The following is a 27,458-nucleotide window of genomic DNA, read 5'->3' as shown; positions in this document are numbered from 1 at the left end:
TGGAGGACGACAGTCAGGTTAGTTTGGGACGTCTCCAGGAACCTCTCATTGACTGATGAGTGCAGCTTCAACATGGGCCCCCATGACCAGCGATGACGTGCCTGGAGACTCCCAGGACAGTGTTGGCATACCAACCTGACTGCCGCCTGCCATATGGCCCAACAGCCAGCAGTGACGATCTGAGATGCCACTTCTTCTCATAGCAGGATTCCTCTGGCTGTCATCCACGGCACCCTTACAGCACAGCGGTACGTCCATAACATTCTACGTGCTATTTTGTTGGACTTCATGACGAGCCATCCTAGCTTACATTTCTGCAAGATAATGCCAGTCCACACAAGGCGAGAGTTTCTACTGCTTGTTTTCGTGCTTGCCAACACCCACCTCAGCCAACAAGGTCGCCGAATCTCTCCCCAGCCGAGAACGTTTGGAGCGTTATGTGCAGGGCCCTCCAAAAAGGCTCCAGATTTTAACGCTCTAACGTTCCAGTTTGATATAGTCTGGCACGATGTCCCTCAGGAGGACTTCCAACAACGAAATCAGTCAGTACTTGCATAAGAGACAGTGATGGACAAATGCGTTATTGACTTGCTCAATTTGTGAAGATCTTTCTCTTGAATAAATCATCGAATTGTTCTGAAATAATTTGTCTGTACATGGACATCATGTCTACAAGCTCCCATGCCATTCGGATAATTTCTACGTGGTGCATTCCTTTTTTTTTGTCTCAGAGTGTACTGAAACGTAACTATCCCAAATATGATCAACCACAATATAAACAAATATTTGAGGACTGGTTGTCTGTAGTTATATTTCACTTGCGTTCAAAATGTTGCGTCATTTTGTTTCAGTGTTGCTGCTGGCGTTCACGAAATACTGTAGGGTGTATGAAGTACTTTTTCGATGTAAAGCACCACGCACACATCAAAATGTTTTTGCCACATGAGGAAAAGTATACAAAGATGACGATATCACAAACACAACAGTGCAAAGAAATTCTGTCTCAGAAATACTATGTACACTGATTTGATAGCAAAAAATTTACAAAGTATAAAGGTTACTGTATATGCATTTTACATTCAATGACCATTAATTACAAATAAACTAAAAAAAGGTAGAAACCAGTTTGATAGGAAATGTTGCTTAATATATATGTAAATCTTGTGGTATACAGAAGGAACAAAGTAAGAATAGAGCGAACAACTAGTCCAAATTACAAATTTTTACTTTTTATGCATTCCATGACTAGTTTCGAGCGGAGATCCATTTTTAAATCATCCTACAGGGCAGAAAACCAAATATACACAGTTATTACCAAATTCTTAAGCATATGCCAAAGACACAAAACATACCGTTTTGAACTTACATAACAAAATCGAAAATGGCATTTTCGAAGATGTCAGAAATGTGAGGTGAACATTTACAGTGCATACAGATAACTGGCAGTTTACACCCTCTGCTGTCCTAAGGAAACCTGGGGAAGGATACACCCTATCACGATATAGGAAACCTTTTTATTTATTAAACTGTTCTCCAACCACAATTCATACAATAACCGTACAAGCCCACAATAATGAACTGTTGTATGCTTGGTAGTTGGAGGACAATTTATTATTTACGTATGGACCCAATAGGACCACGCGACGTACAACCCATCAACGTTACTTTTGGAGGTTGGCCTTCATTTGTGCCCAAATTTGTTTCATCCTTTCTGAATGTAGTCTCTTTCTTTCATCAGCCCACGGTGTTCTAGTCCGTTTACTAATTTCCCTCTGCCCAACTTTGCAAGCAAATATCTTCTGCCTGAATGTTTTGGTACCTGCAACGTCTGCCTGAGCTATAACGCCTATTCACTAACGTATTCAGTGAACGGTGGATGAAGCCGAAGTCACTGGATGACCAAAACGAATTGAAAAATATTGTAGATAAGATATCTGTATGGTGCGAAAAGTGGCAATTGACCCTGAATAAAGAAAAGTGTGAAGTTATTCAGATGAGTACTAAAAGAAATCCGCTAAATTTCGATTACGCGATAAGTCACACAAATATGAAGGTCGTAAATTCAACTAAATACTTAGGGATTGCCATTAAAAATACCCTAAATTGGAACGATCACATAGATAATGTTGTGGGTAGAGTCAACCAAAGGCTGCGATTCATTGGCAGAACACTTAGAAGGTGCAACAGGTCTACTAAAGAGACTGCTTACACCAAGCTTGTCCACCCTATTCTGGAGTATTGCTATGCGGTGTGGGATACGCATCAGATGGGACTGACGGATGGTATCGAAAAAGTGCAAAGGATACTTCGTTTTGTATTATCGCGAAGTAGGGGAGATAGTGCCACAGACATGATACGTGAATTGGAGTGGCAATCATTAAAACAAAGGCGTTTTTTGTTGCGGCGGGATCTTCTCATGAAATTTCAATCACCAGTTTTCTCCTCCGATTGCGAAAACATTCTGTTAGCACCCACCTACATAGGGAGAAACGATTATCACAGTAAAATAAGAGAAATCAGGGCGCACACAGTAAAATTTAAATGCTCGTTTCTCCCCCGCGCCGTTAGAGAGTGGAACGGTAGAGATACAGCTTGAAGGTGGTTCATTGAACCCTATGCCAGGCATTTTATTGTGAATAGCAGACAAATCACGTAGATTTAGATGTAGATGAAAACAGGCACAAAGTGGATCTGGTGGTATCTGCCACTTGTGAACCGTCCAGTACCCTAGGTAAGGTTGGGTTCTGGGACTTTTAGTTACAAAGTCTTGAAACCTAGAAGAGAACATTTTAATATATCCTGTACCCTAATAGGACGCCCCATCCCGAGGTTTCCTTACGACAGCGGAAGAAGTAAACTGCCAGTTATCTTTATGCTCTGTAAATGATCACTGAAGGTTTCTGACGTCTTGGAAAACGCCGTTTTCGACTTTCTTATGTAAGTTTGAAACGACGTTTTTGTATCTTAGGCATATGCTTAAGAATTTGGTAATAACTGTATTATGCATGAGTGTAGATTTGGTTTTCTGCCCTGTAGGATGATTTGGAAATTGGTCTCGGCCCGAAACCAGTCATAGAATCAATAAAAAGTAACAATTTGCAACCTGGACTAGTTTTTCGTTCTACTTATTAACAGAAGTTGCTGACCCAAGCTACTCCAGCATGCTGGCTGTTCGTAAACAAAATAAGAGGTGAGAAATACGTGTATTTAACTAAATAAATACTGCGATAGCAGACATTGTATTATTATATGATTGCCAGTTGAAAGTTTAAATTAATTTGACAATCGTACGATGGTTTGCTGAAAAGTAATGGCACCGATTATATATGTGGAAACCCTTAAAGCTTTCTAAATAAAACAAACATTGTTAACTTTCTACATCTTTATTCTTCTGGTCTGTCTATTCATTTCTGAACATACTCACCCTGGTGACGAAGACAATTCTCCCAACGAGAGACCTGTTTGTTGATACCGTCACTGTAGAAAGTCTGACTTTGTTGGCGGAGCCACAACCTCTCCTCTTCTTTCACCGCTTCATCACTATCAAAGTGAAGTCCTCGAAGGTGCTCTTTAAATTCTGGAAACAGATTAAAATCGGATGGGGCCAAGTGGTGACTATATGGAGGATGACCGATTACAGTGACTACAAAGTGCCGCCTTGTTCCAGATGTCGCAGCACTCGTGCTGAAAGAGAGGTAACTCCGTGTGAAAACTAACTATTCAAACTCGAAACTCGATTACACCACGCTATTTCTAGCGCACCGACACTGTTACGCTACAATTCGAAACCATCTAGCGGCAGAGGGTTGCAATTTGCGTCAGCGAAGCAGGAAAGTCGACCTAGTAAAATATACATGACATGTAATACCTCAACTGACACTGAGAACAGCATAAAAAACCCGGAGGCATTACTTTTCAAAAAAACCCTGCAACCCTAAACTTATGTTCATAATACGTACTAGGGTGTGGTAGACTGACCATACACGAGAGATATTTTCAATCTAATTAAAGCAGATACAATATTACTCAATGACAATACTTCATCATTTATTGGCATGTAGTCATCTCTATTCCTATCGCACTAATGATATTCTCTACACATCGTCGGCTATGTATTTACCAATTTCCTATTTATTGTATTGCCATTCGTTACTTACACTGTATTTTAAATCTTCTCAATGAAGATACTGAGTTAGTCAATGCACCTTTTCTACAAAATTTTGCACATCTATCGTTCAGTTAGAAACGGAAGTAAACACTACTCTCTTTGACAGCAAATTGCAAACAGTAACTCAACATGAAATGCTCCACTAAAATTAACAGACTGTTCAGCCACACATTAATACAATTGTTAAATTAGTTTCAACTTTCAACTAGCCATCATATGAAAATATATTGCCCACTATCGTAATATTTATTTATGTATATACACTAATTTCTCATCCTTTATTCTGCTCATTACGTATAAGATTTACATAGTACTGCATCATTTAAGTAAAATTTTCTATCAAACAGGTTTCTACATCTATTTACTTTATTTGTAATGAATTTTCATTGACTATGAAACGCATATTATGTAATGTTTATTTTATCTCTGAAAAAGAGTTTCCTTGGGACTGTTGTATTTGTGATATCGCCATCTTTGTATACATTGCCTCAGGTGGCAGAAACTTTCTGGTGTGTGTGTGTGTGTGTGTGTGTGTGTGTGTGTGTGTGTGTGTGAACTCTAGCAAACAACATTGCAACCAAATAACGGAGAACTGAGAAGTTTCAACATAAGTAAAATATAATCATAACAACTCATACTCAGTGATTTGTTTGCAGTGTGTTCGATCGATCGTTATTAGAATAGTTATGTTTAAATACATCGTTTCTTTGTTTTCATTTTTTTTACTGTAGAGCACCATAATCCCAAGAATTTTTCGCCACGTGGGGGAATAAAGAGCTAAAAATTTATGCAAACGTCAACAAAAATGTATATAGACGTTAAAAGCCGTCTGAAGATAAACCTGTTGGTTCGAAACCGGTAACGGTACTATCTGTGTACATAAATAGTATTATCAATAGTTACTGCTTACTGTCTCCTTCTCTGCAAGAAACAGTTCGTTCATTCTTTCTTTGCAGTACAACAGGCCCCATTGTTGAGAAGCCTATGCTCAAGAATGAACTGGGCAGACAAAATTTTGTTGTTTAATATCCAAATGAAAACATCACCTTCAACTATTTCCTTTTTTTTAGGTTTTTGATTGAGTTTTTATTTGTTTTTGCTTATCATTTATTTCTTCATTTGTTTCACCTAACATTATGAATGAGTATGGGTATACAAAAAGAAAAAAAGGGTACACTCAACAGCACAAAAAGTGGCAATGTCTGAGATTTGAATTGTCTGTCATGTTATAAAAGAGCTAATGATATTATAGGGTACACAGAATTGCTGATAAAAGTAAAGGAAACTTGTAATTGTAATTAAGGGAGTTACGCCTTATTGATAGGCAGCACGAGGCACAAATCCTGTAAAAACTAACAGTACAATCTGTTCCGGATCATTTAGATTTTCAGACTTGGAAAAGCCGAACGTCGACTAATATCTGAATATAGACATAGTTATTGTAACGAATTTTGGAAACAGTGGCGTAGTCGACACACTGACAAGTGACTGCACGACAGCGAAATCGAATCGTATCCCATTTTCGGCAATTGTTTCTTTACTGCGTCAAATTATTTAATCTATATAACACAAAAGTTAACAGTTCGCAGTTCTTAATAAGAATTTTTCGACCCTCAAAACGGCACAAAACTTAGCTCCTTGACCACTTAATATCCCTCCCGACGATCATCTGCATCCATCGAGAAGGAGAATCTATGAGTAACTGATCTCACATTTTATGGTACGTCGTCTCAAGCAGGTGGCGTGAGTTTCAAAGGTCATTGTAGATACTTGACACAATACTCGTAAGTTTCCAGTCAACGTAAGGTTTCTTGCTCGATGAGGCCAGCCGAGAAAAGAAATCTCATTCTATTCTGAAAACCGGTCCTGTATTATAGCTGACATTTGCGTAGGAGACCGATTCTGCTGTAAACAGGTTAATCCCTCAGTCCACAGGTGTCAAACTGATGTATCAGAACGCTGTCCACAATGTAAGTACACTGGTCATCATCGAAGTCAGTCAGCGCCAAACCGCCAGAGACACATGGCCACAGCGAGATGACTCGCGGATATGTTTGGTGCGCTCTACATGTTCGCACTGGACCTCTTTCGCTGTAGAAAATAGTGTATCGTCGGAAAATGTTACATACCACCAGTCACAGATATTTTCCTGAGAAAATACTATTCAATGGAGCCGATGATCGTGACGGAGCTTCCCTTTGTTGTCCGCACTTTAACTTTATAGTCTAGCCTCCCGAAGCCGGCGCCAAACTTTCTCGGCCGCCCCGAGAAACGCAATAGTATGTTTCAACTGCTTCACGTTTAAAAAGGCTTTGGCCGCGATATGTTTACTGTCTTTGACCCTGAAAGCGTGTGTTAATGGGGAGCTGCGCTGCGCCACGCCTCCGGCAGCTAACGTGGAGGCTTGCTGTTGCAGCTAGTGGTCGAGCACCAGCCGGCGATCGAGCAGTGGGCCGGCCTGCCGTACTTGTACCTGTTCTGCCACTGGTTTGCCATGTCGCACGCGTGTTGCAACCCCATCATCTACAGTTGGCTCAACGCGCGATTCAGAGCCGGCTTCTGCCTCGGCCTGTCCAAGATGCCAGTCATCGGCAAGTGGATCCCACACCACACTAGTACGTCACCTCAACGTTTCCCCCGCCTACCGCGCTAACCTAACTACACTGTCACGCCACTGTCATGTGTCATTGTTTCGCTAACATTGTGTTTCCTGTCCTGTTAACCATGCTCGTTGTCCTGATTAAATGCTAGCTCGAGGGTCATCGGTGGAGTTATGCTTCAGTCGTTCGACGAAGGTGTCTGTATATTGCCTCTGTTGTGTGTTTGGCGTTTGCCATTGCCAGTGCTTGACACATTGTATTGAAAATCCGTTATCGTGTCGATGTTTTGCCTTTGTGACTGTCTAAAGCATCTGGTATCTAAAATGTGTTAGTAATTCCAAACTGCTTTTTACTGTCATCTCTGCTTCCCTCACTTTTCGTGAGTTAATTTCTTAACTAACATATTTACCTTCTTTCTCTGTACCATTATGCATATTTAATTTTCAAAGACTTATTGTTCCCAACGGGGTATAGCGGGCCCCATGTCTAAGATGTATCTGGTGTTGAACTGCTTCACTGCCTTGTGTTCATGTCTCGAGTAATTGTGTCAGCCTATTCATAAGCTAAATCGCTGTGTGGTGGTAATTATATATTGCTTTGTTGTCGTTTATGCTTCGACCTTCCCAATTAACCAATCTGTTCATTATTTTTGTTGTGTTCTCAAGGTTTTGTACTATTGTAGGATTTATTCCTAGTTATATTAGCTCTTTCATAGGTGATATGATTACAGCTTGTCACGTTATTACGCTGATGCACCTTATGTTCACAGGATACATCGTGGCATGAAACAGACCATAGGTATTAACGTTCTGGTATAATGGTAATCTCATTTACTAATTCAATTGCTTCACCCTTATTTTGTATTACTTTCATTCATTTTATTGTATTTTCTACATTTTGCATAAATAGTATTTCGAAAATATTGAGTAATACTCAGACGTCTGATTCCATAAGCGAAAATAAGAATGTATGTTTATATCAACATATGTGAAGAAACTCTTCAATTCCGAGTTCTAAGATCAACACGTGAAGTATTTCAGTTAAAGCAACTGTTCATTATACTTCTCGCTTGCTGAAGTTTAGGAATAGATTACAATATATCACGAAAATTGTTCGAAGTTCCCGCCTGCCGTCAGAATACACATAGTATAGTGCGTTCTGTATCATACGCCTCGTGCAGTAGTAGATGCTTCATCAACAGGTGTTATGAGAACCGACGACTCGATATAACACTGCAGAAAGAAAAAGAAGTCGGATGGGCAACGAAGCTAAGGAATTAGTTCAGTTCTACGTATCCACCAACCAGAGTCATGTGCGTTAAACCGCGCCTGGCAACACAAATTCGATTGTATAGGAGTGCGACCGTACAGCAAGTAGCAGCTCGTAAAGTGTCACACATAAGAACATGGGGCAGTATCCATAATGGACTGTCTTATGAGTCGGCAACTAAGCAGTTGCAGAACCAAGCTGATATTGTCTTTTCATCTTAAATTTACGTGAGGAATTACATCATTGAGTACTGACCATTATTTTCCGTACAAACAGTATCCCCAACTATTAGAAATCATATTAAAGACGATTAGATATTTTTGATCTTCTTTCTTTTGATAATGGATACCTCCTCCCTAGCAGCGGTTTTGAATCCTCCTTTCATTCTCAGTCGGTGTCATCTCATCGAAATGTGAACTCCAAAATGTACCCACAACTTTTGGACGCAATTCTAATCAGTTACCACACAATACTCACACTGACTCAAATTTATTGAAGCAGGATGCAAAGAGTTGTGTTCAATAGGGTTGAAGTCAAGTTACCTCGTAGCCAGACACATATACTGGTGTAATTTACGGAAAATGATCGAAGTAGAATGCAGAGAGGTGTTTTCAATGTTTCTGATGTCAGGCGATTTCATGGCCAGCCAAATATTCTCGTGTACTATCATAGCCAAGAGTATCTGAACGACCTGAGCTGCGCACCGCATGATTCACATGTAGTCCATATAACAACTTCGTTGCAAATGCTCTAATCTGTTACAGGTGTAGAATTCGATTATACAAAATTGCAACCACAGGTGACCACTACAGATCACTAATTCCTATGGAAATCAGTCAAAATGTAAATTAAGACCACGACATTGCACCTACCAGGAATAGCCTACAAGTGTTTATCGTTCTGGTTTTACTCAATTTGTGAGACGCCCAACTTTTCAGTTAAACAAGAATGGAGAAGTAATATTTGCAGACACGTGAATGTGCTCAAGAGCTGCCTTAAAGGAGTAATTAAGCCTTTACAGTAGTCTGCAGGCTTTTCCACTGGTAAAACGGGTAACTACACACAGGAAACAGTACCTTAATTTATGAGAAATCCACAGAGGTAGTGAAGGGAGCAGTGGGCTGTATCATGGTGTTAGATTCTGTGACTATGGTTTATCGCCTCCAAAATGAGTTGACAGTCATTAGAAAAGAAGTTATTAAATCATCTATAGAAACGTGTAAGCATAGGACATATTGGCGTGCTTAATTAGAATATGATGAGATTGTGTTGTGAGTGGGATGCGGGAACGTTGGTGATGTTCACACGCTATTGATCAAATCTTTTGAGCTATAATCTGCCTAACAACGACTGTTAAGGCATTGTGGTAATTTGGCATAATGCATCGGCAGTATACGAATAGGATGCCTTTCCATACTATCGCATTCGTATCCTCAGATGTTCCTGTGGTCTCTCTGCGTAAAAAGTCCACCAAGTTACATTTGTTTTACTTTCTTTTTATTTAAGCACTTGCTGTCATTGGGCTCATCAGCAGAGTGAGTGCTAAGTTACTTTTTGTTTACAATTAACATGGCAGTCTATTCTAACAATTACTCATCGATAATTCTCCTTTTAGTATTCTATTTACCTATACACTAAGACAAAAATTATGTTGTTAGCTACTGAAGAGGAGGGCCACCCAGTGAATTCCCGCTGCACAGGTGTTCCAGTTGGCTTATACTTATTGGCTTGTTCTTGTCGTTCTTCAGAACTCTATCAATTTGGCGGCTATTTGGGATGATCATTTGAAGCACGAATAGTACTCTGGAATTGATAGCCCACTCAAGAAACACATTGGCTGTGGAAACTTGGCAACATAACAGAAAATGTCTGTCAACTCTGTAATAGTCGACTTCCTTAAGTGATACCAAGAAAATATCAAGGGAATTTAGAATAATAATTCTGTATTTCAATAAAATATTCTGAAAGATTTTATCTTATAGAATGTCATCAGATTGTTAAATTTAGGACCGGCAGGGAACTTGTGATACTCAGGCCGTATGTTAACTAGACGGAACGCAGTTAGTGTCGTTCAGATATTTTGAGCGTGATAGTACATGTTGTTGTCGTGAAACCACTCTCACACAGTTATAGAATGATATATTGGTATAGTACTTCGATGGAGGTGTCAGTTTAGCTTAGGAAGCAGTAGGTGAAGTCACTGGTGCATTTGCTTTGCTATTGAGCCCTTTGTCGTCTATCAGTGAGAGACGATGCCAGTCGTTTCATGGGTCCCATTATACTGACGTTAACCACTCTTCCCGTTGTGTCCTACAGGCAAAAGGAACATTCGCCTCATGTGCCATGCCATCGGAATGTATCAGTACCTGCAGTGAAGCTTCAATCCAACTGATATGTTCCACATTTCGAGCACACAATTGTGACGATCCTGAGACAGTGCTAATTTTTGTATCCAGCGACATGTGATTAGATGAATTAATTTTTTGGAATAAGGTCACCTGTACCTAGCGACTAGAATACGTTTATGGAAGTTATGACTGCTCATATGTTGCCGTCTACCATTTATTTGAGGGTGTTGTTCTGCGCTGTGGCCTATTTATACAATATTACAGTCTAGTGAAGGACGCCTCTCTCACGGTTAACTCTTTGTTGCAGCCGGTATCAGATCCTGGTGTTCATCATTACAGTAGATCTGCATTGCGGCCCTCACAATAGACCCTTGCATCTACAGGCTGTGAGAAGCGCAAAATGTAAATGACTTAGGAGGTGGAATGCGCCATGTATGCTGCTCGATGGTCTGGGCGCTATGTGATGCGATGAAATTGCCTGTCTTGCCCGGCAGGTCGATAGTCACTCAGACGGTCATTACAATGTCACATAATTACCAGAAGGACGAGTCCGGCGCTGATCCTACAAATGGCAAACACTGCTTACCGTCAAATCACAAGAGTAACAGCGCACACGCAAACTCTGAACTGGGAGATATAGGATATTTGTACCATATAATGAGTATTATAGTTCCAAACGTGTTTTATGAACATAATACGTGGAGTTGTAATTATTAGCGGTATTCAGTTTCTTTTGATACTGTTGTCGCATCCCAGCCACAGAAAACCTAATTTCAAATGTCGATAACTGTGGGTGGAAGACAGGGGTTCGACCACCGCTGCTCCCTTGAAAGGGTCCATTGTCTTTAATAGTTGTTCGGTTGACTAACTCGAGCAACAGCTTTCAGTAAATACTGTGTAAAGCGTACAGAATATCACTGACGCTTCGAAATCCATAGTAAGGAAGTCAGTTTCAAGGAAGACCATTGTACTCATACACACAATGTTTTCTGAAACTTGCAATGAGACGGGGCTACAGTTGTGTATTGCTCTGCTCATACGTTTTGAGACAAATGTGACCCGCTTTCCTTCACTCAGCAGAGGTGGTCGTCAGATATGTTGCCTTGCTCGTTTTTAGCGTGCTCAGTAGCTTTTATGTCACAAGTTAACTTCTATTCAGTAACATTCTTGTTTGCTTTTATCGACACATAAAAGTCCGCGATGTGTCCCTAGCTCTTTCATTAGAATAAATGTGCATTCGTTCAACCCAGACTAAAATGCATTCTCTCAACTATTACAGTGCACTGTTTCGCTGTAGTATAAAGATTTTTCTATTCTAAATCTGCGTTGACTCTGCCTCCCACATGCTCCAACTCTCATATTTGTATGTTCTGTTTACCACATATTCAAAATCTTCCACACACTCATAGTCCTTATTAGCGTAGCGTTTTGCGAAGTCCGCTCTTTTCTTTCCGTTGAGCTCTGTAACAGAGGTAGAACTTTTTCTACCTTGTTACTCACTTGCTGTAGTCTTAGCTACCCTGCTCTCTCCCGTCCTGCTCTCTCCCGTATGAGTCGATTTTCTTCGAACTTAGTTCATCTGCTATTTTGGACACACATTGGCGTGGATTTCCCTATAGCTTACTTTCGACGAGACATTTATCACTAAATCTGTGTGATGTGCTATTTAGCTGATTCCTTCTACATACCTGTATCGAAGCATGATTTCGCTAAAAATAAAGGGGGATATTGGAAAAAAAATCGTCGTTTCCTGCTCGAATCATCCTTCTTATTACAACAGAGCACCAAACGGCACAGACCTGTTGTAGATCTTTCGACGCACTTCTCATCTGGGACTGCAGTACCTATGAAATGACCATTGCTGGACTATAGAGGAAGAAATTTTGTGTATACAAAACATTTCTCGTTATTTCAAACTCGGGAAATACAACCGTGCTCTAGACGGCCCAGTATAAGCGTGAGGTAACATGACGCTAGGCGTGCGATATGGCCGGAAATATTTCTTGTCGCAAAACAAGTTTATGTTTTTATAAGCATGTTTTCTGCGTTTATGTACTATTTTCTGGAATATACTGATATAATTTTGACATATTAAGGTGGTCGAGTATTAACGTAAAACACTATGTTCCTGCCTTGTCGACAATTCTTGCCTTTCACTGTTTTCACATGAGATCAAAACTTCTACGATTTAGTAAGAGTAATACTGTCGTAACACTAATTCAGACACTCTACTTTTGTAATAACTTTTCGAATATGCTAATAACCCACTCATGGTGAATGTAGAACAATGACTTACAGTTTAAAAGAAAGATAACTACAATGCGTGTCTCACATCAAGACTATAGTAGACAAATCCACGTGGGAGCAACTGTTGCTGACATCTGTAGGCGACGGCAGAAGTACGGTCTGACAGCTACGGCTACCTGTTGCGCACTCGCACGGGAGGGAGCGACATTCGAATATTCAATAGATGCTGTATGCACTTTCGGGAGCTACGATCCGCTAGGTAATGAACATTTTAATATTACGAGCTCCCACTTCTCCCTTCATATATATCTTCAGTGCACTGACTTTCGGATGAGTACAGTAGCAAATGAACCCCAGCAAATGTAGACGAGGCTTCCGCACAGTGTGCGTTTGCCTCGCACGGTCGCTTGGTCAGTACAAACTTGCTATACCGATTTACGTTTCCCTTGCAGTTTCTGTAACATCTACACGTATTTTTATATATTTGTACTTTTCTGATCTTCTGAATATTTTCTCATTCTGTCTTACTACACAATTTTTGAAGAGACACAGTCGTTTACATCTACACACATACTCCGCGGAGGGTAACCTGTACCACTACTAGTCATTTACTTCCCGATTCCACTAGCAAATACTGCGACGGAAAAACGACTATTTATTTGCCCTGTGCGTGCCCTAACTTCTCTTAGCTTATCTTAGTGGTCCTTACTCGAAATATACGTTGGCGACCGTAGAATCGTTCTGCAGTCAGCCTCAAATGCTGGTTCTCTAAATTTTCTAGACAGTGCTCCTCGGAAAGAATTTCGACTTCCCTCCAGTGATTCCAAATTGAGTTCCCGAAACATCTTCGTAATACCTGCGTGTTGTTCGAACCTACCGGTAAGAAATATAGCAGCCCACCGCTGAATTGCGCCGATATCTTCCTTCATTCTGACCTGGGGTGGATCCCAAACACTCGAACAGTACTCAACAACGGGTTGCATTAGTGCCCTGTATATGGTCTCCTTTACGGATGAACCATATTTGACAAACATTTCTCCAATAAACCGAATTCGACCATTCGCCTTCCCTGCCACAATTGTTACATGCTCATTCCATATCACATTGCTTTGCAACGTTACGCTCTGATATTTAATCGAGATGACCGTGTCAAGCAGTACACTACTATTGCTATATTCGAACATTATCAGTTTGTTTCCCTACTCATCTGCATTGACTTATATTTTTCTACATTTAGAACTGCTGCCATTCATCACACTAACCAGAAATTTTGTATAAGCCATTTTGTACCCTCGTACAGTCATTCAACTTCGACACCTTCCCGTACAAGACAGCATCATCTGTAAACAGTCGCAGTCTGCTGCTTACCCTGTCCGCCATACCATTTATGTACAGTCTTAGACATAAAAGCTGACCGCCAGCCAGCCGCCACAAAGACTAAGTCCGAGTCGTTCACTTCAGGTGGCCAATAATACCGACCGCCCCTGAAAACGCTTAAGTCCGGCAATCTGCACAATCTGGCAACACTGTAAGATGCGGAAGTGCCAAGAGGAAGTCTCGTCTACTTCCGAGGTATTACCGTACTGTGTCCGCCCTTGGTCTAGTCGTATGAGGCGGCATTTAGCCGTGACAAGGTAAGGACGCGCGGCGCGCTGAGCAGCGCTTCCCGCGCGTTTGTTAACTCGCTGAGAGTACTGCGTTCGCTGTTGTAATTTAGAGCTCTCACTAGATATGGCGTTCTCTTACCGCCAGGCGACGGTGAAACTCACGTTCGACGATTCCTACGCGCGTCCAAAGGCTTATGAAATTGAACGGTTTCTGAGAGACGGCATGCATGTCGATCCCCACTAGCTGATAGGCGTACCTGTCTAACATTTCCAGTATAGTCTGTCTCAAGATGGAGAATGAACAGGCGTGTGACAACCTACTGCGACTTTCCACCAGCGACTACCGCTTTCGACACTCTGACGGTAACGTTAGCATCGTAACTGTGGACAACGCGGGTATGGGTGTGCTTACGATGCGCATATTCGAACTGCGTTCGAAGTCCCGGCAGCTCTCGTTATTAACGCGTTGCGGCCATATGGAACGGTCCTAAGCTACACGGAAGAGAAATGGAACACATTTGTAACCAATTGCGTGCTCAATGGCGTACGACAGGTACGCATCGAACTCCGCGAACACGTGCCGTCGTACGTGTTCATCGGAGGTTGCCGAGCCATCATTATTTATGACGGAAAACCGTGGACGTGTGCCGGCTGTAGACAGGGGGGCCACGTCCGATCCATGTGCCTCCAGCGCCGCCTTGTCCCTGTGATTCGTGCGGAACCAGTACAGATAGCTGTGCCAACCGCATTACCGATTACGTACGTGGAAGCGGTGCGGCCGGTGTGCACAGATGCCGCGCCCATGGTGCAGTCCAATGCGACCGACTGCGGCGCGGCACGACGAGACGCCTTTGAAAGACTCAACGCCCGCAACCACCACCAGCACCACAACCACCGTCGTCGTATCAGAGGCGTCGGTTCCGGACGCCGGCTGCATCGCTGAAGGTACTGACCCCACCCCTTCGACGGGAGCGGACACACGGGCGTGGAAATATACAGAAACGCCGCCTCTCGACGGAACAGGGACCACGCTGCCGACGCCGTCTCTGACGCGTCGTTGCCAACGGAATCTATCAGCTTCACCCCGAGGCAGGCATCCGACACCACAGACAGGACGGTGGCCCCAACCATCCCAGACGTTCCCATGACAGAAGCCCCTCAGAACAAAGACCAGGTGATGGAGCACAACGCCCATGACGACGCGCCATCAACGACCCCTTCCCCGCTCGGTGACTGGGTGCTGAAATGGAGGCAGAACACGCACTGGACACCTTTGACACTCCTTCGCCATACGGGACCAGCGCCCCACATGTTGCCACAAAGGAAGGGTAGCCAATCGGCCCTATTATCACCGAGAGGCCGCCATTTCCGTCTACTCACTCTGCATTTAGATATCCCAATCCTACCGCGTGGGCACAGTCAACATGAACGGCATACGCTCTGTCATCAAAATACGCAAGTTCCATGATATGCTCTGGGCGACGGAGATGGATATCACCCTCCTTAAAGAAGTCCAACCACAGCTGCAATTCAACATTTATGGATACACTGTCTACAGCATCCCATCAAGCAACGATGCCGGTGGAACCGCCATCCTATTACGCGACGGCATCGAGACATCGGAAGTTACGTATCTGCCACCCGCACGAGGTGCTGCCGTCATGGTTGGAGCAGTCCGCGTAGTCAATGTTTTCGCGCCCTCCGTGTCATCTCATTGAAGAGAAAGGGTCACCTTTTATTCCAACGAAATTACTCCACTCATGAATTGTAATGCGGACCACTACATCATTGTTGTTGTTGTTGTGGTCTTCAGTCCTGAGACTGGTTTAATGCAGCTCTCCATGCTAATCTATCCTACGCAAGCTCCTTCATCTTCCAGTACCTACTGCAACCTACATCCTTCTGAATCTGCTTTGTGTATTCATCTCTTGGTCTCCCTCCACCATTTTTTCCTTCCATGCTGCGCTGCAATGCTAAATTTGTGATCCCTTGATGCCTCAGGACATGTGGTACCAACCGATCCCTTCTTCTAGTCAAGTTGTGCCACAAACTTCTCTTCTGCCCCATCCTATTCAATACCTCCTCATTAGTTACGTGATCTACCCATCTAATCTTCAGCATTCTTCTGTAGCACCACATTTCGAAAGCTTCTATTCACTTCTTGTCCAAACTATTTATTGTCCATGTTTCACTTCCATACATGGTTACACTCGATACAAATACTTTCAGGAACGACTTCCTGACATTTAAATCTATACTCGATGTTAACAAATTTCGCTTCTTTAGAAGCGCTTTCCTTGCCATTTCCAGTCTACATTTTATATCCTACTTCGACCATCATCAGTTATTTTGCTTTACTACTCTAAGTGTCTCATTTCCTAATCTAATTCCCTCAGCATCACCAGACTTAATTCGACTACATTCCATTATCCTCGTTTTGCTTTTGTTGATGTTCACCTTATATCCTCCTTTCAAGACACTGTCCATTCCATCCAACTGCTCTTCCAAGTCCTTTGCTGTCTCTGACAGAATTACAATGTCATCGGCGAACCTCAAAGTTTTTATTTCTTCTTCATGGATTTTAATACGTACTCCGAATTTTTCTTTTGTTTCCTTTACTGCTTGCTCAATATACAGATTGAATAACATCGGGGAGAGGCTACAACCCTGACTCACCCCCTTCCCAACCACTGCTTCCCTTCCATGCCCCTCGACTCTTATAACTGCCATCTGATTTCTGTACAAATTATAAATAGCCTTTCGCTCCCTGTATTTTACCCCTGTCACCTTTAGAATTTGAAAGAGAGTATTCCAGTCAACATTGTCAAAAGCTTTGTCTAAGTCTACAAATGCTAGAAACGTAGGTTTGCCATTCCGTAATCTTTCTTCTAAGATAAGTCGTAAGGTCAGCATTGCCTCACGTGTTCCAGTATTTCTACGGAATCCAAACTGATCTTCCCCGAGGTCGGCTTCTACCAGTTTTTCCATTCGTCTGTAAATAATTCGCGTTAGTATTTTGCAGCTGTGACTTATTAAACTGATAGTTCGGTAAATTTCACATCTTTCAACACCTGCTTTCTTTGGAATTGGGGTTACTATATTCTTCTTGAAGTCTGAGGGTATTTCGCCTGTCTCGTACATATTGCTCACCAGATGGTAGAGTTTTGTCAGGACTGGCTCTCCCAAGGCTTTCAGTAGTTCTAATGGAATGTTGTCTACTCCTGGAGCCTTGTTTCGACTCAGGTCTTTCAGTGCTCTATCAAACTCTTCACGAAGTATCGTATCTCCCATTTCATCTTCATCTACATCCTCTTCCATTTCCATAATATTGTCCTCAAGTACATCGGCCTTGTATAGACCCTCTATATACTCCTTCCACCTTTCTGCTTTCCCCTCTTCGCTTAGAACTGGGTTTCCATCTGAGCTCTTGATATTCATACAAGTGGCTCTCTTTTCTCCAAAGGTCTCTTTAAGTTTCCTGTAGGCTGTATCTATCTTACCCCTAGTGAAATAAGCCTATACATCCTTACATTTGTCGTCTAGCCATGCCTGCTTAGCCATTTTGCACTTCTTGTTGATCTCATTTATGAGACGTTTGTATTCCTTTTTGCCTGCTTCACTTACTGCATTTTTATATTTTCTCCTTTCATCAATTAAATTCAATATTTCTTCTGTTACCCAAGGATTTCTACTAGCCCTCGTCTTTTTACCTGCTTGATCCTCTGCTGCCTTCACTACTTCATCCCTCAGAGCTACCCATTCTTCTTCTCCTGTATTTCTTTCCCCCATTCCTGTCAATTGTTCCATTATGCTGTCCCTGAAACTCTGTACAACCTCTGGTTTAGTCAGTTTATCCAGGTCCCATCTCCTTAAATTCCCATCTTTTTGCAATTTCTTCAATTTTAATCTACAGTTCATAACCAATAGATTGTGGTCAGAGTCCACATCTGCCCCTGGAAATGTCCTACAATTTAAAACCTGGTTCCTAAATCTCTGTCTTACCATTATATAATTTATCTGATACCTTTTAGTATCTCCAGGATTCTTCCATGTACACAACCTTCTTTTATGATTCTTGAACCAAGTGTTAGCTATGATCAAGTTATGCTCTGTGCAAAATTCTAACAGACGGCTTCCTCTTTCATTTCTTAACCCCAATCGATATTCACCTACTATGTTTCCTTCTCTCCCTTTTCCTACTGTCTAATTCCAGTCACCCATGACTATTAAATTTTCGTCTCCCTTCACTACCTGAATAATTTCTTTTATCGCATCATAGATTTCTTCACTTTCTTCGTCATCTGCAGAGCTAGTCGGCATATAAACTTGTACTACTGTAGTAGGCGCGGGATTCGTGTCTATCTTGGCCACAATAATGCGTTTACTATGCTGTTTGTAGTAGCTTACCTGCACTCCTATTTTTTTATTCATTATTAAACCTACTCCTGCATTACCCCTATTTGATTTTGTATTTATAACCCTGCATTCACCTGACCAGAAGTCTTGTTCCTCCTGCCACCGAACTTCACTAATTCCCATAATATCTAACTTTAACCTATCCATTTCCCTTTTTAAATTTTCTAACCTATCTGCCCGATTAAGGGATCTGACATTCCACGCTCCGATACGTAGAATGCCAGTTTCCTTTCTCCTGATAACGACGTCCTCTTGAGTGGTCCCCGCCCGGAGATCCGAATGGGGGACTATTTTACCTCCGGAATATTTTACCCAAGAGGACGCCATCATCATTTAACCATACAGTAAAGCTGCATGCCCTCGGGAAAAATTACGGCTGTAGTTTCCCCTTGCTTTCAGCCGTTCGCTTTACCATAACAGCAAGGCCGTTTTGGTTAGTGTTACAAGGCCAGATCAGACAATCATCCAGACTGTTGCCCCTGCAACTACTGAAAAGGCTGCTGCCCCTCTTCAGGAACCACACGTTGGTCTGGCCTCTCAACCGATACCCCTCCGTTGTGGTTGCACCTACGGTACGGCTATCTGTATCTTTGAGGCACGCAAGCCTCCCTACCAACGGCAAGGCCCATGGGTCATGGGGGGAGGTACTACATCATAGGCGGCGATTTTAATAGCGTTGGATCCAGCGGACCAAACATCGCAGTACTCTGCATGCCCGGCACTACGGGCATTCGCGCGAGAGCTGGCGCTACACATGTGGCATCTCCTTCACGGGGGCCATGTGGCTTACCAAACGAATTCTACCGCGCCTTCTATCACCTGATGGGTGCTCAGTGGGTTGAGATGTTTCAAGACCTACTCCGCAACGATTTTACCGTCGCCACAGATTTCCTCGAAGGCATCATGATACCAGTTCCCAAACCGAGCAGTTCTCATCACTGTCAAGACTATCGTCCTCTCACGCTCCTGAACGCGGATTATAAACTTTTCGTCCGTATCCTCCGCACACGACTTCAGACCACCATCGGACAGATGATCCATCCTGACCAGAGGTGTTTAGGCGGTGACAACAACATCCACAGGGCTCCTGGCGCCTACGTCAAGGCGCTGGCGGCGGCCTGCTGCCTCCGAGGCGCTCTTGTCGCTGTCGAGTTTGATCACGCCTTTGATTGTATCGACCACAGTTTCCCTCACGCTATGCTCAAACGCATGGGTCTCTCGCAGGCGTCAGCAAGGGTGATCTTACGGTTAATCCATAGGGCGCGCTCCCGGATTATGATCAACGGCAACCAGACTGCACACATCATTCTTGGACGGTCGGTGCGACAGGGATGTCCTTTATCAGGAGTCTTATTTGCGGCGGCCCTCGAACCTGCACTGCATGACCTTCACCAACGAATAGAAGGCATCTACATTCGAGACGTGACCTTCCGATGTGCTGCCTTTGCAAATGAGATGGTGTTCTTGGCGCGGTCGGCCGATGAAATCCAAGCGACGCTTCAATGGTTGTGCTGCTACGGCGCGGTATCGGGCAGCGTCGTAAACATGCGCAAGACGAGATACATGGATGTCTCTGTACCCCACAGAGATCCCCTTCCAAAAGGTTCCTTCACGACAGCCACATATCGCCGGTTACTACAAAAGACACGGGCGCTGATCTGTGACAGCAGATTCCGTAATATAGATATGATTCTCCGAACGCGTTACGGCAATACTTACCTAGCACCCAAACTTAATTATTTTGCGCACATTCTTCCTCTGACAGTCTCCATGGCCCACACTTTAAAGTTGGCGTATGGACAGTGGTGAGTGCAGGTCATACCTTCAAAGTTCGATACACTACTTTAACGAAGCCTCCAATGGCAGGGGGCCTGTGGTTGACTCACGTCCACAACCGCGCGGGCATTGTACCTGAGGACGATGCGGCTCGCATGGACCGCGGCCAACAACAGCTTGACTGGGACGCTGCTACAGATCGTCGCGCCGCGAGACCTTCGTCCACCGGTCGTCGTGGGCTACATTGCTCCATCTCTCATCCACATCCGCGACTTCCTGGTCGAACTGAGCTACATGACCGACGATCTACCGACGACGAGGGCACCGAGAACGAGAGATTACTACCGCATCTATAAGTCTCGACAACCCCATAACAACATCGAACAACAACACACAACCATCCCCTGGACCAAGGTGTGGCGAGGCGTCCACACCCCATACCTGCCCACGTACGCTTGTTCCTTGTGGTAGCCGGCCGGTGTGGCCGGGCGGTTCTACGCGCTACAGTCTGGAACCGCGCGACCGCTACGGTCGCAGGTTCGAATCCTGCCTCGGGCATGGATGTGTGTGATGTCCTTAGGTTAGTTAGGTTTAAGTAGTTCTAAGTTCTAGGGGACTGATGACCAGAGCAGTTAAGTCCCATAGTGCTCAGAGCCCAAAACTATTAACATTAGAGAGACAGGCAACAATAAATATAACTGTTAAGTATTTTAATGCCGTGGATAATTACTAAAAACTGAATATTTAACCAACACATTTTTCCTGCATATTACGTGAAGTAAGATGTATTAACTCCATAATATCGTTAGCAGAGATGGTGCGCTCTTGTTGCGGCTCGCGACAGGTGCACCGATTCGCAGTGCCCAATGCCACCGCGATTTGTTTATGTTGGCTGAGCGTGGACACTGCAGCAGACGCTTCGCCGTAAACAGAAAGGAATCACCTTGGCTCTGACTGCAGTGAGCGGACATCACTGCCTGTATATTCTTATAGTAACCAACGTGAGACTCCACTCACAGCTGAAATGGAGCAACTGGAACGGGTATCATGTCATTAGTCATCAGAATATTAACCAGTTATGATCTGTCCACCCTATTTGAATCCCAAGAAAATAGGAACCTTCTTACAAAGTAATGTGAGGTGATATCAAAATTTATCCAACACACAAAAATTAAATACAGAGCTTTCATGCACGCAGTAGTAGCACACAAGGGAATATTACGTCTTGGCAGCGTATACTTCATTTCGTCCTCTCATATCAACGCCCTTGTTTTAGTATAAAATCAGAAAACAAACAAAAAACTAAAGTTTCTGAGAAGCATGAAAGTCATTTTCTCTTCTCATGTCATAGCTTTTGTTTTAGTATGAAGTGAAAAATAAATAGTTTGGGATTTTGAAGTATAATATGAGAACGGATACTTATCGTAGGCCCTATCGGAAACGTAAAAAGCAGGAAGCTCTCCATTCTTTTGTCCAACAATCTTTTTCTTTTCATGCATTACTGACGCTCGCAGATTCTTATTTAAGGACTTGCGGACATTAAGTTCTTCAGCGAAATGAGCCTTAGGTTATTGTGCTAATTACGGTATGGAAAAAATGCAACAAAGACGAGTTCCCCTAGAACAGTGAAGATATTTGCACATGGCTGTAATCAGCAACGACTGCCAGCTGCCACAACACTTTACAGAATTCATGCTGCAGGCAACAGAACTGTGAGTGCACTTCAGGCTTCATTCAGTAAGTCGTCAGGAGTCGATCGGAAACGTCTAATTAACGTCGCTTTCCGAGTCATATACAATCCAAAATGAGGTGTTATTAAGGTAGTTAGTGTTCAAGCAACTTCACTTAGATAATACCCACATGAGTATTTCGATAGCCAAAAGAATCAGTTATTGGGAAACCATCTGGAACTACATTAATATCAAACTGCAAGAACTCGAGACAATACGTGGACTCTTCCCTTCGCTGTTATTTAGGATTATCTCTGTCCTAGGCTTAAAGCAAGTGGAAGTTCACGTTCATGAGGCGCTTTCCACTATTCTTGACAATCATCAGCAACTTGTAATCACTGCGAGTAACAACTGTGTGATGATAATGGTACTGATGGTCAGTGGATGTGGTGGTGTTATGCTGTCAAACTGCTTACAGTAACGTTAATGGTGGCGCACATAATCTAGCGCTGACTGCCTAAGTAAATATAGTGTGGTACTGTCGTCGCTTCACTTTATTTGGCATCCGATTTAACGAACACAGTATTCCATTCACGAACTGCTAATGATACAGTATGACTACAGAGATCATCTGGCGGGTATTAAATTAGTTCTGTAGTGAATTGCTTGAAAAATATTACCGTCAGCTATGCAGATGAAGTAACTCACTACACAGGGATTCTATTTTGCAATTGGTTAAGTGATCAGCTCGCTGCAATCCTGCGTCTATTGTTCGTAAATACTTGTATACTGACCATTCGTTATTTGACTAAATATGCGCTACAATCGGTTTTGCATGTATATGACATGGGCTAGCGCCATCACAAAGCAATGACTAAGGAATAGATGCCGTTGAAGTCCCGTTACAATGATGGCAAGACAAATGTTCGCAAATCACGTGTATTGCCTCAAAAAAAATTGCATCTTAAATATCTCATGAAAGACGTACACGCTGTCATTGGGCGTTGAAATACAGCAACGGCGGCCGATGAACATTCATGCTGGACCTGGGTTCGAACCTGGACGTCCTGCTTACGAGGCAGACGCGCTGCCTATTGCACTATTTTTTTTATTTTTTCTCTTTTTTATTTTTTATTATTTTATTTTTCCTCGCACTTGTCACCCGCTCACATTTATTGCACTATATCTTCTTTTGTTTTTTTATATATTTTATTGGCTTTGAGAAAACTTTCAGTAACAGGCAGGCGGAGGCAAGGACGGCAGGGGTTGATCTGAGGCCTGGCCACAATGCCTTCCCCATACCTGTCACTGAATAACTCCATTATTCCCATGTATTCCATGTTTGTTCCCACATATGCCTTAAACTGTAGAAAAAAACTGAAGTTGTAATTAAAGTAAAATAAATTACAGATTGCCGCTTCCAATGGCGTTCGTTCCTTGTAGGACATAACTCATAACAGGCAAAAGGGCGACGGAAAAATACATAACGCACTATCGGGACACAACGACCAACCTGGCTGCAGGACCTATCTAACACACGCTCCTCGTCAGACGCAAATTCCCATCTTTGCCGCATACCACATACGCAGTAACCGCCCCCCCCCCCCCCCCGCCCCCGCCCCACCGACCATTGTTCCACTCCGCTCGCAGCTCCGCTGTATTTCCACGAGGGTTCGGACGTTGATGTGAGTCTAGCACTGAAACCATTCGATGGCCCGTAGGGACCTGAATAATTATACAGGATGTTTCAGGAGGAATAGTAAATATTTTAGGAGATGGTATTATAGACAAACTGAAGAAAAAATACCTCATAACATATGTATAATTTTTATTGAGTGCATACAACTGGGTTCAATGCATTTTCGTTTCGTTGATGGCCCTTAAAGGACCCCGTTGTCCACACTTCCTTGAAAATGAGCTTCCAACATTATTTCAAGAGGTTCCTTTGGCTACAAGAATGCGTACGTTCCTCCAGCATGACGAGACACCTGCACATTCTAGTCGTCAGGTGACACATCATCCAAACCTAACATTTCCCGGAAGATGGATCAGTAGATGTGGGCACTTTTCTTGGACACCAAGGTCCCCGAACCTTATCCCTTTGGAATTATGCCTGTGGGGATGGTTGAAAGGCGAAGTCTACAAAGAAAAAGTAAACCTACGAGCCGATTTGATCGTTTGGATTATGAATAGTGCAGCCCTCATAAAAGAACACAAGGACGACCTTAGAAGAGTTACACGTGGTGTTATCAAGATAAGTTAAAAGTGCATGGAAGGTGGTGGGGGAATTTTCGAAAATCAACTCTGAAAGTCATTTGCCTTTGCTTTGAGCTTCTTAGGGTTGCGTACTAACAGCTGTATCTCTGTACTCAATAAATAGTGGACAGATTTATATGGAATTTTTAATGCAATTCGTCTATACTACCACCTGCCTAATTTCAACTATTCCTCCTGAAATACCCTGTATATGCATAAATGTGTGGCATCTGTTCTTTCGGACATGTCCGAAAGAAATAACACCACGAATCCGGGTTCGAACCTGGTCAGGCACAAAGTTTTATCTGCCGCGGTAACTGTATTTTAACGCCCTGTGACAGCCTGGACATCTGTCCTTCGATATTTAAGTGATTAACAAGGCTGTCTACGCGACGTCGTCTTTAGTCGATATTCGACAATTTGGGAACAAACTTTGCTGATACACGTTTCATGCCCGAAACATCCGAAAAAATTCTTGGCGTGAGCCAAAGGATATACCAACATCATCTACAACTTCTCTGATGGTAATTCGGCTATTTTCCAAAAACATTTGCTTTACTTCCTCCACGTTGTCTGTTGTGGTTGGCAGGAGTGCCAACTCGTATAACTGAAGGAGGCCGAAATGCACGCGTTTTAGCTCACGCAGGCTGGCGTGAGGTCTGGAACATGACAAGGGAATTAGAATTGAGAAAAACGGACGTAGCTGGTGGAATCCTTAACTTTAATCCATTAATGACGAACGTCGCTCTTTATGGTAAATGATTCATAATATCAATAGTACGGATACTGGCGCCTTGCTAGGTCGTAGCAAATAACGTAGCTGAAGGCTATGCTAACTATCGTCTCGGCAAATGAGAGCGTATTTTGTCAGTGAACCATCGCTAGCAAAGTCGGCTGTACAACTGGGGCGAGTGCTAGGAAGTCTCTCTAGACCTGCCGTGTGGCAGCGTTCGGTCTGCAATCACTGATAGTGGCGACACGCGGGTCCGACGTATACTACCGGACCGCGGCCGATTTAAAGTCTACCACCTAGCAAGTGTGGTGTCTGGCGGTGACACCACATTCCTCCCCCGCAAATCGGCGTACGGTTGTGACATAAGGCTTCCGCCCGCCGTGGGGAGGACCCGATGTTGACGTATGTGACGAGGTGGGGAGCCTAACAACAGGCGAGGCTGTGCCACCCGCACCCTGCCATTCGGACCGCGAGGAGCTAGGAAACCTGCTCCAGGGTGCACCCCAAAATGCGGTGTATGCGCCCGTAGAGAGACAGGAGGGGCCGAAGGGTCGACCTCCATCGGGCCGGGGCACCCGACGGGCGAAGACGACATATGGTCCGCAGCGGGCAAGAGTTCCGTGTCGGAGGACAACTGATCGCGGGAAGCGGTCGGCGGCTCGTGACCCAGGAAGGCGTCCGGCGGTTGCAGCGACGCGTCCACTGAGGGTGTCGCCGGCGGGAGAACAGGCGGCGGCGGCGGCGCGTCGCCATGGGGCAAAATGCAAGGTAGCGTCGGTAGCACCTGGGGCTGAGGCGAGCCAGTAGATGGGTCCCTGGGGCGCTGACCGGACGGCACCGTCGCTGAAAGCAGACGGCGAGCGGCAGATCCCGTGCGACGACAGAGGCGCAGCTGATTGAGATGCCGATGCACCTCACCAGAGGCCCCCAAAACCAGATACAGAGCGCTGCCGAGGCAGCGAAGAATGCGCCCTTATAGCCAACGCCGTGAACCTCGATAGTGGCGATAGTAGACAACATGGGGCAAAATGGAAGGCAGCTTCGGTAACACCTGGGGCTGAGGCGAGCCAGTAGGTGGGGCCCTGGGGCGCTGACCGGACGGCACCGTCGCTGAAAGCAGACGGCGAGCGGCAGATCCCGTGCGACGACAGAAGCGCAGCTGATTGAGATGCCCATGCACCTCACCAGAGGCCCCCAAAACGAGATACATAGCACTGTCGAGGCAGCGAAGAATGCGCCCTTCGAGTCAAAGCAGGTGTCCGCCGCTCCACAGGAACCTGATGCGGCGGATGTAGCAAAGACATCAAGGTTCGATGACGACGACCGTGGAGCAACTCAGCCGGCGAGCGACCATCTCGGGGCTGAGAGCGATACGAGGACAATAAGAGCAATAACTCGTTCTCCCGAGAATGCGACTCTTTCAACTTCAACATCTGTGACTTCAAAGTCCTAACCAATCGTTCAGCGGCACCGTTTGACTGCGGCGAAAACGGCGCGGACATTAGATGTTAAATACCATTGGCCTTGCAGAATGACTGAAATTCCGCGGACATGAATTGTGGGCCATTGTCGGAAACAATAGTCTGTGGAAGACCTTCATTGCAAAAGAGAGCGGATAACGCTTGGAAGGTGGCAGATGACGTCGTGGAAGACATCCGGACAACAAAAGGAAAATTACTGAATGAATCTACCACAAACAACCATCGAGCATTCCAGAATGGACCAGCAAAATTGATGTGTAAGCGTTGCCAAGGGGATGTGGCTTTTTGCCATGCAAAGAATTTCCGCGGTGGTGCTGATTGTTGTTCGGCACACACCATGCAAGAAGAGCACATATTAGTAATCGCGGCATCGATTCCGAGCCAAGTACAGTGCTGACGAGCAAGTTGTTTCGTTCTCACTATACCCCAATGTCCTTGGTGGAGAAGCTGTAAGACAGAGGACTGTAACGAACGTGGTACTACGACCCTGGACTGATCGTTATCAGAACGCAACAGCAAAACACCACGTCGTACAAAAAGTCGCTCCTTGTGAGCAAAAAATCGGCGAACCAACGGGTCCCCGATCCGTGACTTTGACAAGGGCCATTGCGTAGCAATAAAACGCAGAACGGTAGCAAGGACAGGATCGGCAGTTGTAGCTGTAGCTACACGACGAAAATCAATCGGAAACGATTCGACCACGTCATCGGTTTCTGCATCAATGAACATGCAAGCAAGTTCGGAGGAATCGAATGCCCTATCCTCAGCAACAGGCAAGCGGGACAACGCATCGGCGTTCCGTGCTTAACAGTGGACCGATACAAGATATCGTAGTGGTACTGCGAGAGGAAAATAGACCAGCGAATGAATTTCTGAGCTGTACGTGG

The 27,458-nt window shown here is 44.0% G+C and overlaps 1 protein-coding gene across 1 annotated transcript in view; it reads left to right on the top strand.

Annotated features, from left to right (window-relative positions):
- Positions 1-27,458, top strand: part of LOC126298486 (serine/arginine repetitive matrix protein 1-like) — a 331,361-nt gene that overhangs the window by 249,837 nt on the left and 54,066 nt on the right. Inside the window, exon 4 of the mRNA XM_049989823.1 lies at positions 6,585-6,783. Coding sequence (XP_049845780.1) covers positions 6,585-6,783 — 199 coding nt within the window. The remainder of the gene's footprint in view (positions 1-6,584; positions 6,784-27,458) is intronic.

Source organism: Schistocerca gregaria, chromosome X (assembly GCF_023897955.1).
Source record: "Schistocerca gregaria isolate iqSchGreg1 chromosome X, iqSchGreg1.2, whole genome shotgun sequence".
NCBI lineage: Eukaryota > Metazoa > Arthropoda > Insecta > Orthoptera > Acrididae > Schistocerca > Schistocerca gregaria.
This window is presented reverse-complemented; position numbering and strand designations above follow the sequence as displayed.